The following is a 21,966-nucleotide window of genomic DNA, read 5'->3' on the forward strand; positions in this document are numbered from 1 at the left end:
ATGTATACCTAAGTAACAATGGTTACTTAACAGAAGGAAAAATGTCATTGGAGAGTACAGAAACAGTTCCGCATGTTGCTGAAATGTTGCTGTCAAGTCTCTTGCTGTGGTTCTGGTTGTTCTACAGCTGATGGGTTTGACTGAGGTGGTTCAACTCTATTTTCAGGAGGAGGTGGTGGAGGCAAAAATCCAGGTCGCTGAGGTGGATAGTGAGGATAAGACCTCATTGGAAATGGAGTTCTTACTGTGAGAGAATGGGGGTAGTCCAGTTAGTATCAGTCACAACAGTAAACACATACCTGCTCCTCTTACCCCACATATTCTATTGCTCAGCAACAGCCTGCCTAACCAGGAGTCACAAAGCAGACCTAGGCTAGGTGTTATGCTCCAAAGAGACAAGATGCTAGGAAGGGGAAGACAAAATGAGTGCTTTTCTCAGCAGTTACCCATGACAGGCTCGCAGCAGCAGCCCATCAGTGTCTGCTAATGGGCTGCTGCCACCACCATCACCTTCAGCCCACTGGGGCAGCCCTTGGCTCTCATGCCTTACAGATACTTTGGAAGATCAACGGCTTAGTTCTTCACAGGTTAATCAGAGAAGAGCAGGAGGCAGAAAGAAGCCCTTCAATCCGATAACTTGCTCCACTAATGCAAACTCCAAGGAAAAACAATTCACAGGTATGTCCCAAACACACACTTTTGTGTGGACACACCGCATACCTCAAAGCTAAAGGATGAAACTTTAAGATTTATATATGATGTAACCTCATAGGTAAGCATCTACTTGCTTTCCTACCCCCAAAAAGAACCCTCTAAATGCTGAACAGTGTGTGTATGCGTATTTTCCAGCCAAAGCTAGTATTTGTAAAAAACATTATCAATATGAGCAACTGAAGGTGGCATACAATGCAATTAACCTTCATCAGAAAAGATGCTCCTTGTTAGCTGAATTGAGAAGTAGTATGCGCAAATAAAGACTTAAGTGTCCACGCAGCCTGGTAACTCACTACTTGCACAAAGAACTCATGTTCATCAACCTGAAGTAAATGCTGGCAACGTACTTGGCAGTGGAGGGCGCGGAAGCCCAAAGTCTCGTACTGGAAAACATTCACGTGGTCCATACATGCCAGCGGGAGGAGGGGGAGGAAAAGGAGGTCCTCGTCTCATGAAGGGTGCTCTAGCATCCACAGGCATCAACGGAGGTCTGACTGGAGGGAAAGGTGGAGGAGCAAACCCTGAACTGATGGCTTCACTTTCAGATGCCAGTGACTGATCAGGCAGCGAGTTCTGCAACACAATGAAAACAGGGAAGTTAGTTTAGGGAAAGGGATAAGGAGAGGGAACATCTCCAATCCCGTCAGGCCCACTTTGACATAGACTGTCACACTAACTAACAGCTTGTTCTAACTCTGCCTTAGCAACAGCATAATCCTGAGCAAGTCTATCTGTGTGCACTGACCATCAGCTTGACCATAGTTTCATCTTTTGGGTTATAATTAATTTTCAGCAGGGATTATATTAGTCACACATCAAAATTAATTCACAAGACAGTAAGTGCTGGGATAAATGTATGCATTTAATTTTATAATTTGGACTTGTCCTGATTTCAGCTGGAATAGAGTTAATTTTCTTCATGGAAGCTAGTATGAAGCTATGATTTTGGATTTGGGATGAAAACAATGTTGATAACATCCTGATGCTTTCAGTTGCTGCTAAGCAGTCAAGGACTGTTCAGCTTCTCATGCTGGCCTGCCTGCAAGTAGGCGGGGGGTGCACAGGAAGCTGGGAGGGGACACAGCTGGGACAGCTGACCCCAACTGACCGAAGCGATATTCCATACCATATGACATCATGCTCAGTATATAAAGCTGGGGGAAGAAGGAGGAAGGGGGGATGTTTGGAGTGATGGCATCTGTCTTCCTAAGTAACCGTTATGTGTGAGGGAGCCCTGCTTCCCTGGAGATGGCTGAACGCCTGCTGGCTGATGGGAAGCGGTGAATGAATTCCTTGTTTTGCTTTGCTTGTGTTTTCTCACTTTTACTCTTCTGATTCTCTCCCCCACCCCACCACGGGGGGGAGTGAGTGAGCAGCTGTGTGGGCCATAGTTGGCAGCTGGGGTTAAACCACAACAAGACTGCACAGTGCAATATAATGTGACCAATGTACTAGAGACAAATTTTCCTAAATATTTTGCAGAAAATTAAACCTTCTTTAAATAAAGTTTCTGTTTAAGCTACTTACGCTAAGGTTAGAATGATCTTTCATCCCATTTCCACTTGGTTCTGTTCGTGGGCTATTTTCTGAAGATGTTTGTCCATCTACATGCAGAAGTTAAAGAAGTTATTCAGTGCCGCCCTCCCTTCCACCACTGACTTCAGTATTTTTTTCTGAAATCAGGGTACATAGACAAGAAAAAAACAACATACCAGTATTGCTTTACCAAGCACCTGTTCTGCAGGCAGGTTGAAAGACCACTGAGGAACACAAAGCTATGCCGGGGTATTTTTTCTAACTTCCCCACAGGTTACACATGAATTGCAAGGTTGCAGCTTTTACCAAAGTTTCTTGTATCCAAATAAGGCTTTTTCTTCCTTTTTAGCATTTTTTTTTTCAGATATTACAAGTGCAGTTTCCTAGTGATACGTCTTAACATTACTGTAGCAGTTCTAATACCTTATTCCTTTGGTAAGTCCCAACTGCAAAGTTCAAAGTCTGGATTTCAGTACTGTGGAACATGTTGCTGTTTGGAGTCAGATGGTGTGTGTTGGATGGTTTTTGTTTGTGTTTCTTTTCTTAATTTGTTGGAGGGGCTGTTTTTTTTGCTATTTTTACAAACATTCACCCAAGTCCAATGAAATTATATGCCTCTAAAAAGCAACATTCAAATATGCTTAATACTCTGCTAAATGCTGGCAGGAAGGTTACGTAAAACCCTGTTTCTATTAAGTAGGTTTTGAACTGCCAAAGAACTGAATGCAGCTTTTTTTTTTTTTTAATTGTTGCTTGCCAGCAGCTGAAGAAAAGGGTAAAAATGGATGCAACAAGTAAGTGCAAAGACAGTGCACCTCTCCTGTTCTTCAGTCAGCACCCAGGCACTAGAAGACAGACCTCAGTGGAACACAAAGCATTAGAAAGCAGAAGTGAAACACAGAGAGACTTGGGAAAGGGGGTAGGAAGGCGAGTGGCTGTACAGGAACAGAATTGTCTTCCAGTAGAGAAGAATTCCCTGTAAAACCTGAACCTTCAACCTGAAACAGAATTCAGCCTTCCCAGTTCTCACATTACGACACCAAGTAACAAAGGTTCTCTCTCCTATTGCCAGAAACTGGGCAACACAGAAGGCAACCTACTTCTAATCATATGAGTAGCTGAATACTGGGTGGCAAAGTTTCTGTTCTGAGTTTAATGGCTTCAGCCTAGTCGATGAATCAGACACATGTGACTTACTAGGCATTAAATGAGGATGAAAACTGCTTAATAAGTATTAAGGCTTTAAGCTCTTAAACTGTTTCAGTGATAACGTTTAAGTCACCAAAACTTTGCCTCTGAGCTGCTGGCTGTTGTTAAATACCACAAACTAGAATTTACATAATTGGCCAATTTAAAAGAAATGGTACTTGGGTCAGTGAAATGTGTGACTAAGTTGAGGGCAGCTGCACTGTGAACTACAAAATAGCAGAAAGTATAGTAAACAGTTTGAACGAGGAGACCTCAAGGACCTTCTAGTTCAGTATGCAAAGCTGGTATATATTTGAAAATTTTGCTGTTATTCTTTCAGTCTTACTGACTAACTCTTTCTAACGTCACTATATGTGGCATGGAAATGCAAGTAAGGGTTTGTGATATTTTAATGCTGTAGCGTGCCTCATGGGAGGGGCCAAACCAGACTCAAGGCCAGTCCTGAACGGTTAAGGTACAGAACAGTGAAGGTGGACAAAAAAACACCTCAGGACTACCATTCACTGAATCTCATTCACCTGACAGAAGAGACTGCTATTGTTGATAATAGGGAAAGATTGCATCAAGGCTAGCAGGTGTTAAAATGTTTTTACACAATGGAACATCAGGCCTGTGGTAGCTATAAAGTTGTCCTCTTACCATGGCTTACTATGTGTAGTCAACCTATAATGAGATTTTCCATTTGATAGTACCATGGAAGCAATTCCCACCTGTTTTATCAAAAGACTGCACGTTGTAAGTTCGTAGTTCTGCTGGTCCAGAAAGTCTTCCAGTATTTGGAGGATTAGGGAAAAATCTTTCTTGTCTTCGAGGAAGAAGAACTGGATCAGTGTAAGGCTCACCTAACACTGAAGAAACCACAAAACGTGTGAGTGAAGATTTATTCACCCCCATTCCATATAATTTTAGACCAGCAAAATTCTCTGGATAGCTTATGCTCTTGTAAATACCCAAAGTGACTATCATTAAGATTGGAAAAGACCTTTAAGATCTTCAAGTCCAACCATCAACCCAACACCACCATGCCCACTAAACCATGTCCTGAAGTGCCATGTCCAAACATTTTTTGAACACTTCCAGTGATGGTGACTCCACCACCTCCCTGGGCAAAGAAACAAATCTTAAAAAACCCAAACAGGAATCCCACCAAATATGTACTCTAGCTTATGTTTCTACAGAGCTGCAAAAGAGAAGGTTCATTGGTTTTTGGTTTAACATACAGTAGAATGTACCAATAAAACTTCTTACTTTTTCAGATCTTTTATTAATTATCCAGCCCATACAGGTCTTTTGATGCACTAAACAAACCCCCAGTAAAATGATGAAACCAAACAGTTGATTGTACACTGCTAGTACCAATATATATTTAAATGATAGCACAGAAGAAGTAGCACAAGTGAACTGCACAATTCAAGAAGGGGAAAAAAACTACTATTAAGAAAACCTTTCCAGTGCAGTTGCACACACAGTTCCAAGAAAACATTTCATACTTTTAAGCAAAAAATACTTAAATATATACACTCCAAGTCAGTAACTCCTTTTTTCCACAGATACAGTAACTAAGTAAATTTTTTATACCTGGTGGAGGCAGAATTATCCTGCGTTCTCTGTCCCAAGGAGGAGACAGGGATCCAGTATCTGATGGTGGTCTGTGGGGATCAGTTAATCTATCAGAACTCAGCTCTCCTCTTTCGTTACCAGCTTCATACATGGCATTCTGTCCTCTGGATCCTAATCGAAGAAATCAGACAGCTATTTATCCAGGTATTTTAAATTCTCTATTATGGCTTTCTTCGTTTAGTCTGAAAATAGTAAAATAAATCATGGAATGCCAACACTGTCAGGGTATGAGAGGCGCATGGCTCCACAGGACTCTCCAGCTGTTTGCTGATGACCAGCTATGCTTACCAGAAGTGTTTAAAAGGTTTGTTTGGATTGAAAAAGTCTTAGCTCAACAAGAGTGCAATCTAATGTACCTGCAATTTTAAAAAGAAAATAATAATTTTAAGAGCTTCGGTTCATTCAAATGAGAGAAACTACTGCCCTCACAATAAATCTTCTTCTCAGTGCTAAAAAACCTGCTGCTAATCAAACTAAAAATTAGCACACAGAGTTAATACCCTCATCGTAAGAAAATATCTACATTACACTGAACACTCTTCTGGTTCTTTCTAATTCTTTATTCAAGGAAAAAAATAAGAGAAGACCAGGTTAACACATAACCAAGTGCAAGAGAAACTGTAACAATGAGTGATTTTAGGTTGTAACCTTCCTTTAAAATATAGTTAGTCTGAAAAATGACAGAAATGCTGAATTCTGGTATCATTCGCTAATTCTCTGTCCTAAAATTCAACCTAAAATTTGAAGTCATTTGTGTTGTGCAAAGTGAAATGAGCACTGTAATTGCTCTGTAGCTGGCATTATTAAACACATCATTTGTTTAATCAGCCCAAGTTACATTAGTGGCCCACTGTGAAATGGGCAGTAGTTATGCCTTTGCATAGTCTCTTTCCTTGATAATATTGGATCCTGAAATCCAGTTTTCACTCTCCGTCACCAGCAACATCTGAGCTACAATTTAAAGATATACTGGACAGCTCAGTTTCATTACTTATTGTCGATATACAAATAAATCGTCAAGTATGATTTTGCTTGTGGGTGGTATAGCTACAGTTGAACATTCAATCTCAAGCTTTTCTGACTTAGAAAATGAATCGATTTTCATGTGCATGTAGATATGCTTTTTACAAAGAATTAAAGTAAGTAAACAGTCCATGCTGGTCTTTTAAAAACCAATGTTGATTAGTGGAATCCTTATAGAAGAGACATTTAGACATATTTCCCAGAAAGTAAGTACAGGTTTCAACAAGTGTAACAGTAATAGTAAATTAAATAGTAGCTTCTTTATTACCTGTAACAGATGCTGAACTCTACTCTACATTTATCTACACTATTTCCATCAACAGCAAAAATACAAAGGGTGTTTTTCTTCCCTTACAACCCATGACACGACAGCTTGCTTTCACCTACTCCTCAATCCCTGCATTTTACTTCTTACGCACAACTTTCCTGGTCCCTTTTATCACCAGGGAAGAAACCGTCTGCACGTATAATGACTGCCTCAAATTTAGAACAAAGGGAGGAAAAAAATTTATGGAATCAGTAATTTTCTAGTATCATGACCCCCGATAATGTTGGTCTATGTTGTCTCATGTTTTTGACAACACAAGTACCCTCTCCTCCTCTCACTGACTGTAGACCAGTGAGATGGAAGTGGCAGTATTCTTTCTTCAGAAAACTGATTGACTCTTGTTTACTTTAAAAATCAAAAGTTTATTTCAGCAGAATACCATTTGTCCAAGAAATAAAACAAGACTGATTAAGTTCGGCTTTTCATTTTTCTCAATCTATGCTTCTAAAGTGAATCCACTGAGCAACTTACTACTAATGTCTAAATTTTCCATTGTACTGTTACACACTAGACAACTTTAGAAGCAAGTTGAAAAACAGGAAGAGTTTGTCCAATTAACTGCTTATATTGAATTGGTTGTTTTAACACTTTTTGTCACCAGCAAGAGGAAAAGGTGTGACAGGTTTATAGTAGAGGAGAGAGAAATCCAGAATAGATACATTTTCAAGTTTAAGAATTGTACCTCTTCCTCCTCCTCCACCTGGAAGCATAGGTGAAAGCCTTAAAGGACCCTCCAATAAAGTTGGAGGGGAAAGAAAAGCTCTTGTTTCAGATGAAGGCCGGCCCATTGGTGAGGGTCCATATGGGGAATGCTCTGGAACAATTAAAACAAAATACTCAAGTTCACAATATTTAGTTTAGCAAATATAAAGTAATTAACTTCTCAGGTGAGGTTTAAAATGAAATTGTATTAAGTGAAATGAAAATTGTGCTCTAATTACCAAGTGTTTCATATTCCCAGTCTACTCTCATCAAGACTACAAACGCTCAATTTCAACAAAATACTTGACATGACATAGAGTCACTTATGAACCAATTATTTTTTTAAATGACTGTTATTTGTACATACACATGGCCAAGATTACAGGTGTGTTGTCTTGGGAAACAAAACCATAAATCAAAACAATTAGGCTCCATTTTACAATTCAATACTATACCTCTGCCAAATGGTCTAACGGGAACATCAAGAGCATAAGGATCTTTCTCTAAAAGGTCAAGTTTAAATTCTGTTTCAGTTAATCTGCAAATAAACAACAACAAAGTAGTAAATAACAAAGAAGTGCAAAAGTGTACTGGACTGCACCGTTTACTGCTAAGCTTTCTAGTTAAAGGGTTAATGAAGCAAGGTATTTTATTCCCTAAATAAAAAGAAGACAGACAAAGGACATCACAGAACTCTGAATTTACAAATTCCTAAAGTATTTCTCTATGCTGCTGTATTTAAACTGTAATTCAGAAGTTGAAGTGCCATGTCAGAGGTCACAATTCCTGGCATATTACTCTCATGAGTACTCTAAATTGCATTCCAAGTATTAGTTAACTTCACACCTAAATGTTCCTCACAACCACCACCGCCACCTGACCTGTTAGCTCCCTATTAACTTCTGAGATAAGCTGTAAAATCATTAGGCAACCATGACATCTAGTTGATATGTACTTATTTAAAACCAACAAAAACAAGCAGCCGAAGCCTTTGAGTTCTAGTACAACATTCTGCTTCTTTCCCGCAATATTTCAATACTTCACATAGTTCTTAAGTTCTTTCTTTCTTGTGTGTTATGATTACAGGAATGCCCAAATTACTCCCTTTCTTTCAGAACTCCAATGAAACATGGTGTTCTTTCTGCCCTGTTTGGGCCACAGTTGATTAACACAGGTCTAGAAAACACCAAATTGCATAAATCCAAAACATACTCACATGACAAATTGCATGTGTTTAGAATTAGATCAGGACTGCACTTACTTTTGTCTGTTATGTGCATTTTCTTTTTTTATATCATTGAGGTGTCTTTCAGCTGCTCGGGCTGTCAGCTTTGGGGAAGGACAAAAATCAGACGCTTAGATATTGCTATTTATTAATTAAATGCTTCATAAATGTGACACGTTCTAGATCTAAGACTTTTTTTTTTTTTCCCCTATCTGAAGTGTGTGGACAGTATTTTCACAAGGTATGGCTCGTATATAAAGCATATGAAACAGAGCCTCAACATACGTCACCAAATGACATTAGCAGCTCTGCTATACAAATTTTTGAGGAATGACATATCTCTCCTGCAGGTTCTTTAAATTGCAGAAATTAAATTCTTTGGCTAGAGCTGCTTTGAAACATCTACAGAATACATACAAGACTTAAAATCTCCAGTTTTATATAAGGAAGTTTTATTTTAAAATCATATAGTTAAAAAACTGTAAAACTATGACCACGAGGCACCATAGCTTTTAACAGGATTCTATCTTATACAGACCATTCTGTGAAACTGAAGAATGTATTAATCAGGAGATATTTTTAAATTTCCTGTTTGGAAAAAAAGGTAAAAATGACTTTGTAGCAACATTCTTAGGAAGCTGTCAATGGAACATACTGTTCCCACAGGACAAAGTCTTCTATTAGTAGATAAAAGGAGTGAAGTATATCCAGGGAAAAATACTAAAATGGCATTGAAACAAGGCCAAAAGCTTTTATTATAAGCAAAATGTCACACACTTGTTAACTGGTAACATTATTCCAGCAGATTTATTGCTGCAGCAAATAATATTGTAATATCATTCTACTATGCTCATTGGTATCCAGCTCGATTATTTTAAGTATTTTATATGATACAAGTATTTTTAACATGCTTTTGTGTATTTCTGCAAGAAATCCATATGTTTAAAGGTGACAGGTTAGAGTTAATTTTTATTATCTCTTTTTAATAAGAAACAAAAAAGTGATAAAGCAAGCTATTCAAATCACAGAAAAGGAAAATGCACAAAGTTCAGAAAATTCAGTATTTAGAACTTACCCAATTATCATGAGCTTTTTTCTCATGTGAAGTAATCTGTGAGAGATTCATTAGATCATTACTCATCCAAGAAAGTGTACGCTCTTCGTAAATTCAATGTGTTGATAATTTATAATGAGACATCCAAGCTTAAAATTTAACTTTATTGGAAAGTTATCCAGTGATCTCTGCTATGAAATTATGTTGGTCAAAACCATATGGCATTAAGAAGGGAGCAGGGGGGAACCACCCAACAAAACCAAGCCAAATACAGTATCACAACCTATCTGAAAGTGGCATTTCAGTCACAATAACATCACATACCTGATTCTGGTAAGAACGAATGGTTCTTTCTAGCTCTTCTTCCAGATCTTTTGCTCGCTGTCTGTAACAAAATTGGGATTTATGACATTGTAATAAAATGTGGAGGAAAGTAATTTTAAATACAGTAAACACAATGGTAAACACAAGGTTAATTAAGATTTTTTTTTATCCGAGAGACAGTATTGTCCCTTAGGCCCATGAGATACATAAAAAATTATAGTAGCAGTGGAAATTCTAGGCCCTAGATCAGTGCAAACAGGAATGTAAACAAAAGAACGGAACCAAAAAACCCAGCATCTCCACAACTTTCCAGTGGTCTGCAATACGTTTCCAATATAAAGGATATCCCTCCACACACGCCCCAAGAGCCAGCCTCGCCCAGCTCAGCAAACATGTCGGTGTTTCTGGAGCATCATGCTGTCACAGGCTACCACAGTCAGTCCTGAGGGACAGTCACTTGCACTAAAGGTATTTCAAGACCACAGACAGTATGATGCCATCTTTGCTGCCAGCTTCCCTGCGCACAGCCTCTCTAGGTTCTACGTTCTCTAAGCAGGTGGGCCAAAGACACATTCATTTTTTAGTTATACTCCATTTGCAATATTAATATTCTCTTTAAAATTAAGATGCTTACAAAGTTCACATTCTGAGTAAACCAAGAAGGGTGAATTCTGTCTTCCTGTACGAATACTGAAGAATGTCTACAAGACCTTTACATTCTAGAGGAAGAATTAATCTAATTAACTCTTCAGGAAGCATTGTTGATCAGTATCCTTCAGTTAGTCATACTGCCATAAACATTGAAGGAAGATGGGGAACATACATTACAGACTGAAGAATTATGCCATAGTTTGAGAAACCACAGAAACTAACCAGAGGTACACAGCTGGTGTTACACAAAACAGAGCAAAGCAGTTAACAAACAACTACAGAAAATATTCCCACATCACAGTATTTTAGTAAAAAATTTTTAAACAACAGTACTGTTTGACAAGCTTAGAGATACAGAATAGAATACTATAACTATACAACATAAGTATGTTAGGATCTATACGAAAACTGAATATTGAATTTATTTCATAGCATTCTCTTAACTGCTTATTTTTATCTCTGTTCAGTAACGGGAACTAGATTAGAGCGCCACTTCTACCATTCCATTAAAGCTAACGTCAATATAATTAGCATTCAAATGGAAGAAAAGTTGCCAGTGATCTTCCATACCCCAGGTTTTTAACAAAGCAAAAACTCCCTTAGTATGTACTATTACACACAAGCTAGCATGTAACACAGACACACAAAACAAAGAAACTGTAAGAAAATACATTCACTTATGCTGGTGTTTTTATTAATTCTCTATTGCCTTTTGTTCACTTTGGAACAAGTGATTACAGCAACTAAAAATCTCTAATTACCTGTAGCTATTTAGTTCTTCAGCAGCATGATTAATTTTTTCATCTACTTTAGAAAGCTTTTCTTCCTTCTGTAGGCGTTCTCTCTCTTCTACTGTCAGCTTCCTTTAAGAAAATTCAAAAACTATGGTTAATTCTGTTCCAAGTCAATGATTTTGTAGTTGGTCTGTCAAGAAAAATTTCTCTAATTATTTAGGCATGATGAATACATGATATTTATCCAGATAAAGAGTTTTATAGGTAACATATGAAGTGGTATAAATAGCACTAGTTTGTATTCGTATTAGTTTATGCAGTTCATTAACTGTTCTATATCAAACAATGATATTACCACTATTCCTAAAAGGAATCAGGAAGACAATCCATATTCCCAAAGAACATTTCTATTGGGGGGGGGGGGGGGGGGGGGAAGGGAGAGGAAGGGTAAAGCAGCCACAAATCAAATCAAACAAACTAAAAACCAAATTACATTAACTTTCAGTGATTTGTTCTGGTACTTCTTTACATTTTAAAAGAATTTTCCAGAGAAGAAAAATGTTGTTATTAGCTACTAAAAAAACAGGTCTTAAAAAAGTTTTTTTTACAGGTCCCTCTTTTTCTATGCCTTATTGGGCACTACAGAAGAGAAAACCCATATTCCAGACCACAGATTATGCACAAGGTAATTCTGCAGAACACACATGAATACTACTGCTGCATACAGCCCTGAATGGATATACTGATCATTTTTCTCTAGACAGCAGTCCTAGCGATCAAACTATCTAAATCATGGATCTTTCAAACACGATTTAAACTTCTTTTCTACTCAATCTTCATTTCAAATTTTCTACTTCCTTTTTCTGAACACACCTAGCTTTTAAAAAGATGCCTTGTTAATACTAATAGCCTCTTTTATTCTACTGTCTCATCACACAAACTTCTCCCCACTCCTTTTTGGCTTTACTAAAATCTTTGATAAGCAGCATATATTTGCTGAGCTTCAGCGCGGTATTTTTAGATATCATCCACCCGGTTTGCAAACATTTTTCCTTTCTGACTGCCCATCATAGCTTCTTTTTAATAGGTTCCTTCCCACCACCACCATCCCTTTTTTAAAAACAAATGTTAATGTAGTGGATTTCTAGGTTTTGTTGGGTCTACAAAGATGCCAAATATCTATACAGACATATATACTACAGAGCAAAGTATTGAAAGCAATACTTTAAAAAGGTCCTGCATACTGCTCAGTACAGGATCAAGAGTTGTGCTGCTTCTCTTGCCTCCAGATTATGTCTACTCCTTGAAGAAATAATTTCTGGCTAGTAAAACTGTAATTTTTACCATCCTGCCCTGCTCCTTCCCTTGTCCCATCCACTCATACACTTCTGAAGGTTACTACATGCCCCATCCCTATCAACTTTATTTCTAGTCCTTAACATATTTCCAATTTCAACCAGTAAGTCATGATCCCTACTACCATCCTGACTGTGTGGCAGACAGTACAGCCTTCATATTCTATCATTCTTGGTGAGGAAAGCCAGATTCACAGGTGTTGTGTGTTGCTTACTGATAATAGTTAGTTTGCCTATGTCTTAACTCTAGGCTTAGTTTTATATATAGCATCACTCCTCTGCTGACACTACTAGCTCTCTTTACTATATAGAATATACTTCACAGTTAAACTAGCTACTGGTTATCTTTCTTTCAGGAACTTTGATAGCTGTACTACATCATATCTTAATTAAAAAAAAAATTATAAAAATCAGGCTTTCCAACTTTACCCACCTTATTTCATAGATTAAAAATTTGTTACTTCTTGTTTCATCTTTGTTTCTGTACCTGCTTGTGGAAAAGTCCTAAAATAATATACCGCTACTTTCATGGAAACAATTTCTATAAAATTCCTGTGATCACAGATGTACATGAAGGTGTAATGTAACAGGGTCTTCACAATTCAGAAAACTCTGGAAAGCAGCATTCAAATTTTCAGTAATTTTAAGCCCCCCAAATCAAAGAGTTACATTCAAATCAAACAGTAAGTATTAAATATAAAATAGGAACCAGCACCTGTGTAGTTTCATTTCATTTTCTTGATAAAGCTCAGTCATTACTTTAAGTTTCTGCTGAAGTTTTTGAACTTCACTTTCAAAACGTTCATTTTCAGACTGCAAGGAAGCTTGTTGACTTTGAAGGTTTTCTATACGTTCTGTCAAATTTAGATATAATTATATTGGGACAACACACAATTTACAAAATTAAACTATTTGCAATATTTTAGTATATAAAAAGTCTGTAAAAACCTTTGATCCTATATTGATTTAATAAGATAAGCAATAAAATGTGAATATATTTCAATAAATTATACATGTTGAGAAGCAGTATTGCTCCTTTTGATGGGAAACTAGCAACTATACTCTCTGCCTGCCACAATGTGCAGCTCTGAGTGTATACCTAGCCTTTCCTCCAAATTGTACAGTTACTTTTAAAACAATGCAGTTTTGTAATTCACCGTACAAATTTTCATTTAGGGCTCTCATTAGTGTAATTATTCTACTAAAGGAGTAAATCAGTACCATTATACACTCTTGCAGATTTACCCACACAAGGTCTTGTTGAGTAGCCTGAAGGGGTAACTCAGATTTGTCAAACTACCTTATCTTTCCAAGTTAAAATCAGTCATGTATCTTTTGCTATTTACTATTCCTATGCCTCTCCAAGAAACAGAGAAAGCGTCAAGTAACTTTGAATATCTTGATGGGACAGTGTTACAAACAATTTGGAAAACACACTAGTCAGTTTAAAGGACTTTCAAAAACTGAAAAATACAGTTTTACAGAGCATGTCATCACCCAAATAACAAAGCACAGTACATTCAAATGTGATGGCTACTCTGCTGGCTGTTATCTGTGAAAGCAATAGCTAATTACAGGCTTTAATTTGATTTGAAGTGGCAGCGTTTTCATTTCATAAGGTTTAATTATGTCCTACACAAGAAAGGAAAAAAAAAAAAAAGAGCAAGATCTTTCAGGTTCAATTCTCTAAACACAGTATTTGGGACTTTAAGAAGTATTGAGCTTGCACTCATTACCAACTAATCACAATTAAGCCACCATTATTAATAGACTGTTTTAAAATTTGGATTAAAACTCCATCATTTCATGTCTAGAAATTGTGTAAAGATACAAATATCACTTTGCCCATGTATTTTAAGATTCTGTAAATTAACAGTTATAGAATATTCCAAAGTACATCAAAATCTGCAAACAATGCTTTCGCAATTTCGATTGCTTTACCTCTAAAAACAAATGTTTGAAATAGCTAAGCAACTTAAACCCAAGCAGGCATTTTAAGAATCATGTAGAGCTATTAATGTAAACTTAATTCAGTTTTTACTGGAAGTAATACTTACAGTCTGTCACACTATTTTACAGAAGTAGTACCTTATCATAAAGGCAAAACAACATGTAATTACCTGTAAGTTCTCCTTTAGCCTTATTTTCATCAGACAGTTTTGAATACAATTGATCTCTTTCTGTTTCCAGAGTCTTTAAACAAGCATTTAACTACAAAATTAAAATAAAAAGAGAATTTTAAGATTACCAGAAAATGTTTGCATGCAAAAATATCTAATTAAAACATTAAAAGATGCTGAACTCTGTGATACTGATATCTATATACAATTAAACTTATCGTAAAAATTGCATCAATTCCCTCTAGTTTCCCCCCTTCCACCCACAAGCTTCTTAAAACTACATACCTTTGCAGCATAGATCAATTTCTTTATAGTTCGTTTTTGCTGATCATCTGATTGACAGAATAGAATAATACATCACATAAAAAGCACAAAAAGGTTTGTGACAAAGCTTACTACTATTGTTTTACTTTGTTTTTATAAAAAAGCAATCCCCAACATATCATGATAGGCATAGCATATTTGGAGAAGGAAAAAAAAAAAAGCAGGAGGGGCAGAGAATATGCCTATATTCTAGTGCTTTGTTTGCAAATCAGCCTCGGAATGCTCATGTTGAAAGTGAGATGCTGAATACACACTGTAAGATTTAGTGGTATGTGCCCTCTAGTATAATCAGCACCAGCATTAAAAAGAAGCTGCAGCAAGGAAAAGGAGGAAGAAAGGCTCTTCTGTGCTGCTGTATTGTGGGGACCCACATCTACACCCATCTGATTCCAGTGCTACCATACTGCCTGCAACAACTACACCTGCATAAGTACAAGGAAGCAGAAATTAGGCTCTAAGGACCCACAGTGCTTCTGCTGGGAGAAGCTTCAAGAAGAAATGAAAACAAGGTTTCCACTTAAAAATGCTTGAGAATCACTGCTTATAACTAACACAGGCTAAAGTCATTCTGCAAGAGACTGAGCACTGTCTTTACATCGCTCTCCGATAATATGTATGCTTTAGCTATATCCACACAGTTAAATAGTAGCATAGGTTGTTATTCCAAAGGTGTCCAAGCATCAGTTAACTGTCCAATATGAATAACATTGGGTGAGTTCTGAAAATCCAACTTCTACAAAGCTAATCTTCCAACTTTCCAAGAAGTTTGCTGGTTCTATATTTCTAAAACATCTATTACATCAACATTTAAGATGGGAAGCTATACAAATCATACCTAAGTGCTCTCCATTCTCAGTTTCACCCTTGATATCTGTGTCCCAGTGATTATCTTCAGCATCATCTTCTCTTATTGCTGAACTCCAGTCTTTCATCTTCAGTAAGTATTGTGTCAGCGACTACGAAAAAGCCCACACAAAACACAAACAGTAAAATAAATATAAGCAATTAAAATGTAGTTACTATTGCAATTACTTTTTCAGGATTTCTGTCCTTCATTTAGTTCCCTTAGTAGATTAAGTAAGCCCATATACTAGGGGGATTCTAGATGTCTGATGTTACTTTTTCTCTTACAACATATACCTGCAGGTCAACAGGTATGCCCTTGTGATGACTTTTCAGATAGCCAAGTATGCATGCTTTTAGCAGGACTTGTGAATATAAAGTACACAGATGTAAGAATACACTCCCAACTCCCCCACTCCAAATTAAAAAAACACATGAATACTCTATCAGAACAAAGAGTTTTTCCTTATTTAACATGCTGGCTTCCAGGGCTATCAGACTGCTCCACTGTGCGGCTAAGCAACCTTTTTTGCTTAGCAGGAAACAAGACATTAGAGGATGGAGACAGGAAATTAAAAAAAAACCCAACCCCAAACCAGCTTAATACATATTAAGACAAGGAGAGGTTGTTAGAATTTCTTGGAACTCAATGATTAGCATCAGTCTGAATAATTTGATTCAATGCTAGCTGTCGTAATTTACCTTGACTCGACTCTCTTTATTTTTCAATGCTTCTTCTATACCTGCTTTAGACGATTCAAACATCTTAGTTTGTTCATTTAGTTCACTAAATCGTTCACCCCATCCTTCAGCTTCTTGTAAAAGCTAAAAAGGGAAATACCAGATTAGCATGATTGTCTATTACAACCAAGAGTTAAGGATGAATAGCACTTGAGCCTGTTATGTATATTACTTTTAGATAAGCAGAATTTTAACGTCTCACCCATCAGTAAGAATTAACAGAGATAGACTACAAGACAGTTAAACCTCGAGAGTTGAAAAATAAAACTTTTATGTTATTGTCCAGTTGCTTTAGCTGTAATAGCTCTCCATTGTAATTAGTTGTTAGGATATTTTTAAACATTTATAAGAACAGTTTAGTTAATATTCTAGTCAGTTTAAAGACCCTGATGTGACAATAGCAATGGATATAAAATAGTGACAATTTGTGTAATAGCTACAAAGATTGGGCAATGGGTGGAGAGAACACTAATTCCCCAGTATGCAGACACTTCTGAAATTGCACCTGTGTCTTTTCAACTTAGAAGAGGCCAGGGAGGCAAGGGAAACCAGGAAGCTTTTTAGACAGCTATTTAAATTCATGTGACTTGTAGAACTACATTATTTCTCCTACTCTCCTTCATACCTCTTAAAGTAATTTTAAAATTTTATTTTAAAAAAGCTTCCTTGTTAATGAAAGTCACAGCAACTGTACGTCATCAACACCTACTAGTACGTATCTTTGAAATTAACAAAAGGGCAGACAGATTCCAAGGTTACATTTTACAGACATCCCCTAGTAAAATCTCATTTCACAAAAATACAGAGGTAAAGGGATTAGTGCACTTAAGCACCAGTTCATTAAAAATAACCACTGCAACTTATTAACTAATTAAACCATGCCTTCATATTGTGAGAACAAAATTGAACTGACACAAATTTCTTTTAAGACAAAACATGCAGTACAAAAACATGGAATACAGTACAAAAAATTTGTTTTAGAGTCTGTCAAAGAATATTGCTTAAAGTTGCACAACAGGCAACCAATTTAAAAGCAGTGAAAGTACAGAAAGGAATAACTAGGTTGAGCAACAAGAACGTAAGAGCCACTTATACCAAAAATAAAGCCAGAAAATGGTAGTTAAACAGGGGAACTGCCATGCAAATAGACAAGCAAACCTGAACACTACTTATCAAAGATAAACTAGAAGGCATAAAACAAAAAGTATGTGACTAGAATTGGATGAACCCCACTTGGCACACAACTGCAGTAAAAGCCATGTATGAATTTGCAGCATCATGCAAACTATGTATTACAGATAAAACAAAAATACTCTTTATGCTAATACTGCTCAGATGATGTACACAGGCAACTACTTTTATCATTAAATGTCATCCTCAAAGGGAAGCTAAAGTTTAAGATTCCTTCTTCATAAAGCCAAAGAGAAAATAAATTGACATGACTTTACACACCTGTAAGAATTACAAAAAAGAGAAATAGCAAGGATTTGCAGTAGGCTAAAACAATACATTTTCTAATGATCCTGCAAAAACCAAAGAACAGAAAGTTTGGAATTCATTAACAGTTCCCTTGTTCAAACTAAAAGGCCCAATCCTCTCTCTGACACATCATATATCTGAGACAGCACATCTGTTACAATGTTTAAGCTATGATGTGCCAGAAGATTATGACCCATTAGTGCAAATGGACAGAGGAAGAAAGTACTCTAGTTTCTGTCAACAAATAACACCTTTGTTACCTTTTGAGCATAAGTGAAACTCCATCTTTAAAAAAAGTAAGAAAGAAAAATAAAAAAGGGATATGGATACTCTAACATAGCAAACTAACTCACATGCCTACAACAACTTCATAAAAGAGAATACAAATAAGCAAAGCAAATACTTTCTCTTCTTTCCTCATCAGGTTCCATCAACTCTTATCAGGTTATTTATCTACTAAAAAGCATAGTAAAATACCACACACACAAATGTTCTCAAATTACTAAAAAGTGCAACAAAGCTCAGTTAACAACTGTAGTGATTAATCCTTTTGATGACCTTTAAAGGTCCCTTCCAACACAAACTATTCTATGATCCTAAATAATGTGGTTAAGGAGCTACTATACCCTGGTTATTTTATCTGGAAGGAATGCAAAAAAAAACCCCACTTATTTTTATCTAGGAACCTGGCAAGTTAACTACATCCTGGAAGTTGTTTTTACTGATTTTTTTTTTCCTGGTTTTGCCTGATATAAAATAATTGCATATAAAATGCAGAGTAATTATCAGCACTTGGTACTATCTTACTTTAAGTATTATTTTTTAATAAAAGGAAAGAAAAAGAAGATTCTTTTCACACACACACAACTAATTGGATTATTTCTGTTTGAACCCAAGAAATTACCAGAGAAAAACCAAGAAAATCCTTCTCTCTTAAAACTTTGTGTACTGCTTCTCAAGATTTATTACATAAGCATACTGTCACACTTGAAATAAAGCATTAACAACTGACCCTTCCCTCCTCATAGAAACAAGAAGGATGTATAGATTAGACAAAAAACTCCTGAAAGAAAGTAATTCTCAACCAACTTCATCTCACAGTGAAAACACCTAAATCTACTGTTTCTCCACTCACAGCTTCTAATAAAATCATCTTTTTGTAGTCACAAACAAGTACTCATTCTAAAATTGAGGGAAAAATATGAAGTTCTACTGGCAAGAGCTGTGCAGAACTGAAATATGCCTCCTGCAGAAAATCTTCTATTTTCAGTAACTTTGTTTTTTCTGTATCAGTAAGTCTGATATGCACAATGTTTTTATAGAAAGGACTAAAGCACTCCCCAGCTTTTTATGACTGCTAAAACCCAACAGGCCTATACTTCTACCATGCCCCTCTGCAACATATCTATCAGGTTGCTGCTCGGACAATAAAGAGATCATCAGTCAGTCAGGAAAATAAGCACGTATCCATTAAAAAAAACAACCACCAGAAACAAATCAATCCCAAACCCTCCAAAAACGTTCCATGGAACATTTAATGTTCAGAGAGAATAACTTTTTGTTAGAAAAAAAATAGAATAATTTCTTTGTAAAGCTAGTTATGGCACAGGACAACTACTGCATATTCTGAACATTTTAAAATAAACAGCATTATTTTGGATCTGGCTACAGCACTGAGGAAAATAAACAACTAAAATTTGGGAACAGTCTTTTCTGTCCCTTCATATTACTTACCTGACCTTCCATGAGTTTATCCATAGTGGTACTACAGTAAGTTTTTTACCTGCCTTCTGCATATTCTGCAATTTCTTAATTACTTTTGTTTTCTGGATCAAGAATAAGCATTTTCTCTCTGCCTCTGTAGAAGCTCCTAGCTGTGGACTTGCTCAAATCTTTCTGCTTTCCTCCAGGTCTCAGAAAAATTCTTACTACTCTTACTTATATTACCATATGCTCACCTTCTGCCTGAACTCTATGCATGTTCTCCCACAAACTCTAATTAGTAATTTTCTTTTAAAACAGGACTATTTTAGACAAAGTTATTCCAACATAAAATAATTTCAAAGCCATGTCCTCTTCCTCATTCCATTTACTAGAACACGCAAGGGGTATTAAACACATTGAGGAAGAGCTCCTTGGAGAAATCATAGTTACATAGTATCATAAGAAAATATAGTATTTCTAAGGATAACTAGGAAGAACCTACCTGTTTCTCACTCTCCTGGAGATGAGAGTTTTCATCTACTGCATCTTGAACAGATGTCTTGAGTCTCTCTGTATTAATCTGATATACTTTTAGGGTGGACTTGGCCTAAGTGAAATAAAAAACTGTGTTGTTTAAATGGTCTGGGTGAAGATGTTAAGTGGGGTCACAATGGTATTACTGGACTTATTCTTAGGTTTTCTAGCTGTGCTACATACATATTCTTACATTTTCCCTACAATTTCAACAGTTTTTGCTGATTGTAGTTTTGCCACACTATGTATCATTGTGGAGTAAGATGGCAAAAGACAAGACAAAGGAACTGTAAATCAAGTCACACAAAAGTACTAAGCCTTACAAAGTCTTCTGGTTTACACAGCATATTATTTCTGCACCCTTAGTAGAAAAAAAAAATTAACTACATGAACAGAAATTGCAAAGATTTGAAAACAGAAACTATAAAGACTGGACATACCTCATCAACTTGTGACTGGATAGATTTTGCTTCATCCTCTAAAGACTCCACTCTCTTCTGAATTTCAGCCACCTGAAAATTATTAGTTGTCATTTAGCTTCTTCCACAGATTTGACTGAAAAGGTCTAGACAATTAATAAAGCTATTTAATTTTCAAACTGAGAGGGTTCTACTGCCCAATTAATAAAAAAAGCTTTTCTGAGTATATTCCTTTTATTAGGAAATGACAAATATTAGAAAATTGTCATTTTTCTAATATGCTACAAGGAGTACAAGGAGAGACAAAACGGAAAATTTTTGTTTCAAAAAAGCCAAAGATAATAGTTTGCCTTCTCCATATGGAAATTTTTTGTGGGATTTTTTTTTTTAATTACTAGTAACAAAAACAGGATTCTATTTATTCTTACCAAGTTATCATTTTCTGATTGCTTAGATATTTCTTCTTCCAGTTCTTTTTCTAGATTCTCTATTTCTTGGTTGAGTTCCAAGTTTGACTTGTTCAGCTTTTCATGCATTTCCTAAATCAACATATGACATTAATTACATATGAAGACAACAAGTGTGTTTTAAATATGACATCAAAGTACGTTTAGTAGATTTTTATCAAGGATAAATCTCAAAGTACTCTAGAGACTCTTGCATGTAAACAAAACCTGTAACAATTAGCTCTATAGGACCTGAGGTGCAGAATGAAATAAATCTACTTGCTTTTTTTGTTACATAAATTTTATAAAGCCTATTCACTTTTTTGGAATTCTTTTACAAATATATTCTCAGTTTGGGGGATACAAACAATGTAGTGATGATTTTTGTTTACAACTGTGCTCCAGTAGCCTATGAAATATTTGAATTAAATCAGGTGTGAGAAAAAAAATACCTCATGCACTACTGCCTCTCTCTCCCCTAGAAACAGGAACAATTTATTTTTTAAAAAATTAAATATTGTCTAATATGCCATTTGCTCTAGTATAAATAATTTTTAATACAATTGTTGCAAAAACTTCTCTTAATTTAAATGCCTCGCTTCTATGTCATTTTCAGTAACCCAGGACTAAAATAACAATCCTCTCAATTAAAACAATTAAGGTTTTTTGGGGTTTGTTTTGGGGTTTTTTGTTGTTAGTTTTCGGTTCTGGTGTGGTGTTGTTTTTTAATATTGGCAGCATTTTCCCGAAATACTGCCTGAAATTGTAGAAATAAAAATTTCCATTTATCTTTTTACCTCAAAAAAAGATGTGTCTGTTGATTCTTTCATGACATCATCATCCTTCAGAGAAAATTCTAAATCTTCAAACTGAAAAGGAAA

At 36.1% G+C, this 21,966-nt stretch overlaps 1 protein-coding gene across 1 annotated transcript in view; it reads right to left on the minus strand.

Annotated features, from left to right (window-relative positions):
• Positions 1-92: 92 nt before the first annotated feature.
• Positions 93-21,966, minus strand: part of MIA2 (MIA SH3 domain ER export factor 2) — a gene marked incomplete at both ends in the record, with an annotated part of 36,972 nt that continues 15,098 nt past the window's right edge. The window contains 20 exons of the mRNA XM_082000305.1: positions 93-244; positions 1,062-1,287; positions 2,242-2,318; positions 4,170-4,301; positions 5,038-5,190; positions 7,113-7,244; positions 7,588-7,670; positions 8,394-8,461; positions 9,433-9,468; positions 9,736-9,796; positions 11,148-11,249; positions 13,191-13,329; positions 14,596-14,686; positions 14,881-14,927; positions 15,755-15,875; positions 16,465-16,587; positions 20,189-20,293; positions 20,661-20,732; positions 21,068-21,178; positions 21,883-21,954. Of these exons, the coding sequence (XP_081856431.1) occupies positions 93-244; positions 1,062-1,287; positions 2,242-2,318; positions 4,170-4,301; positions 5,038-5,190; positions 7,113-7,244; positions 7,588-7,670; positions 8,394-8,461; positions 9,433-9,468; positions 9,736-9,796; positions 11,148-11,249; positions 13,191-13,329; positions 14,596-14,686; positions 14,881-14,927; positions 15,755-15,875; positions 16,465-16,587; positions 20,189-20,293; positions 20,661-20,732; positions 21,068-21,178; positions 21,883-21,954 (2,103 nt within the window). The remainder of the gene's footprint in view (positions 245-1,061; positions 1,288-2,241; positions 2,319-4,169; positions 4,302-5,037; positions 5,191-7,112; positions 7,245-7,587; positions 7,671-8,393; positions 8,462-9,432; positions 9,469-9,735; positions 9,797-11,147; positions 11,250-13,190; positions 13,330-14,595; positions 14,687-14,880; positions 14,928-15,754; positions 15,876-16,464; positions 16,588-20,188; positions 20,294-20,660; positions 20,733-21,067; positions 21,179-21,882; positions 21,955-21,966) is intronic.

Source organism: Phaethon aethereus (genome assembly GCF_964289735.1).
Source record: "Phaethon aethereus genome assembly, chromosome: 5".
Lineage (NCBI taxonomy): Eukaryota > Metazoa > Chordata > Aves > Phaethontiformes > Phaethontidae > Phaethon > Phaethon aethereus.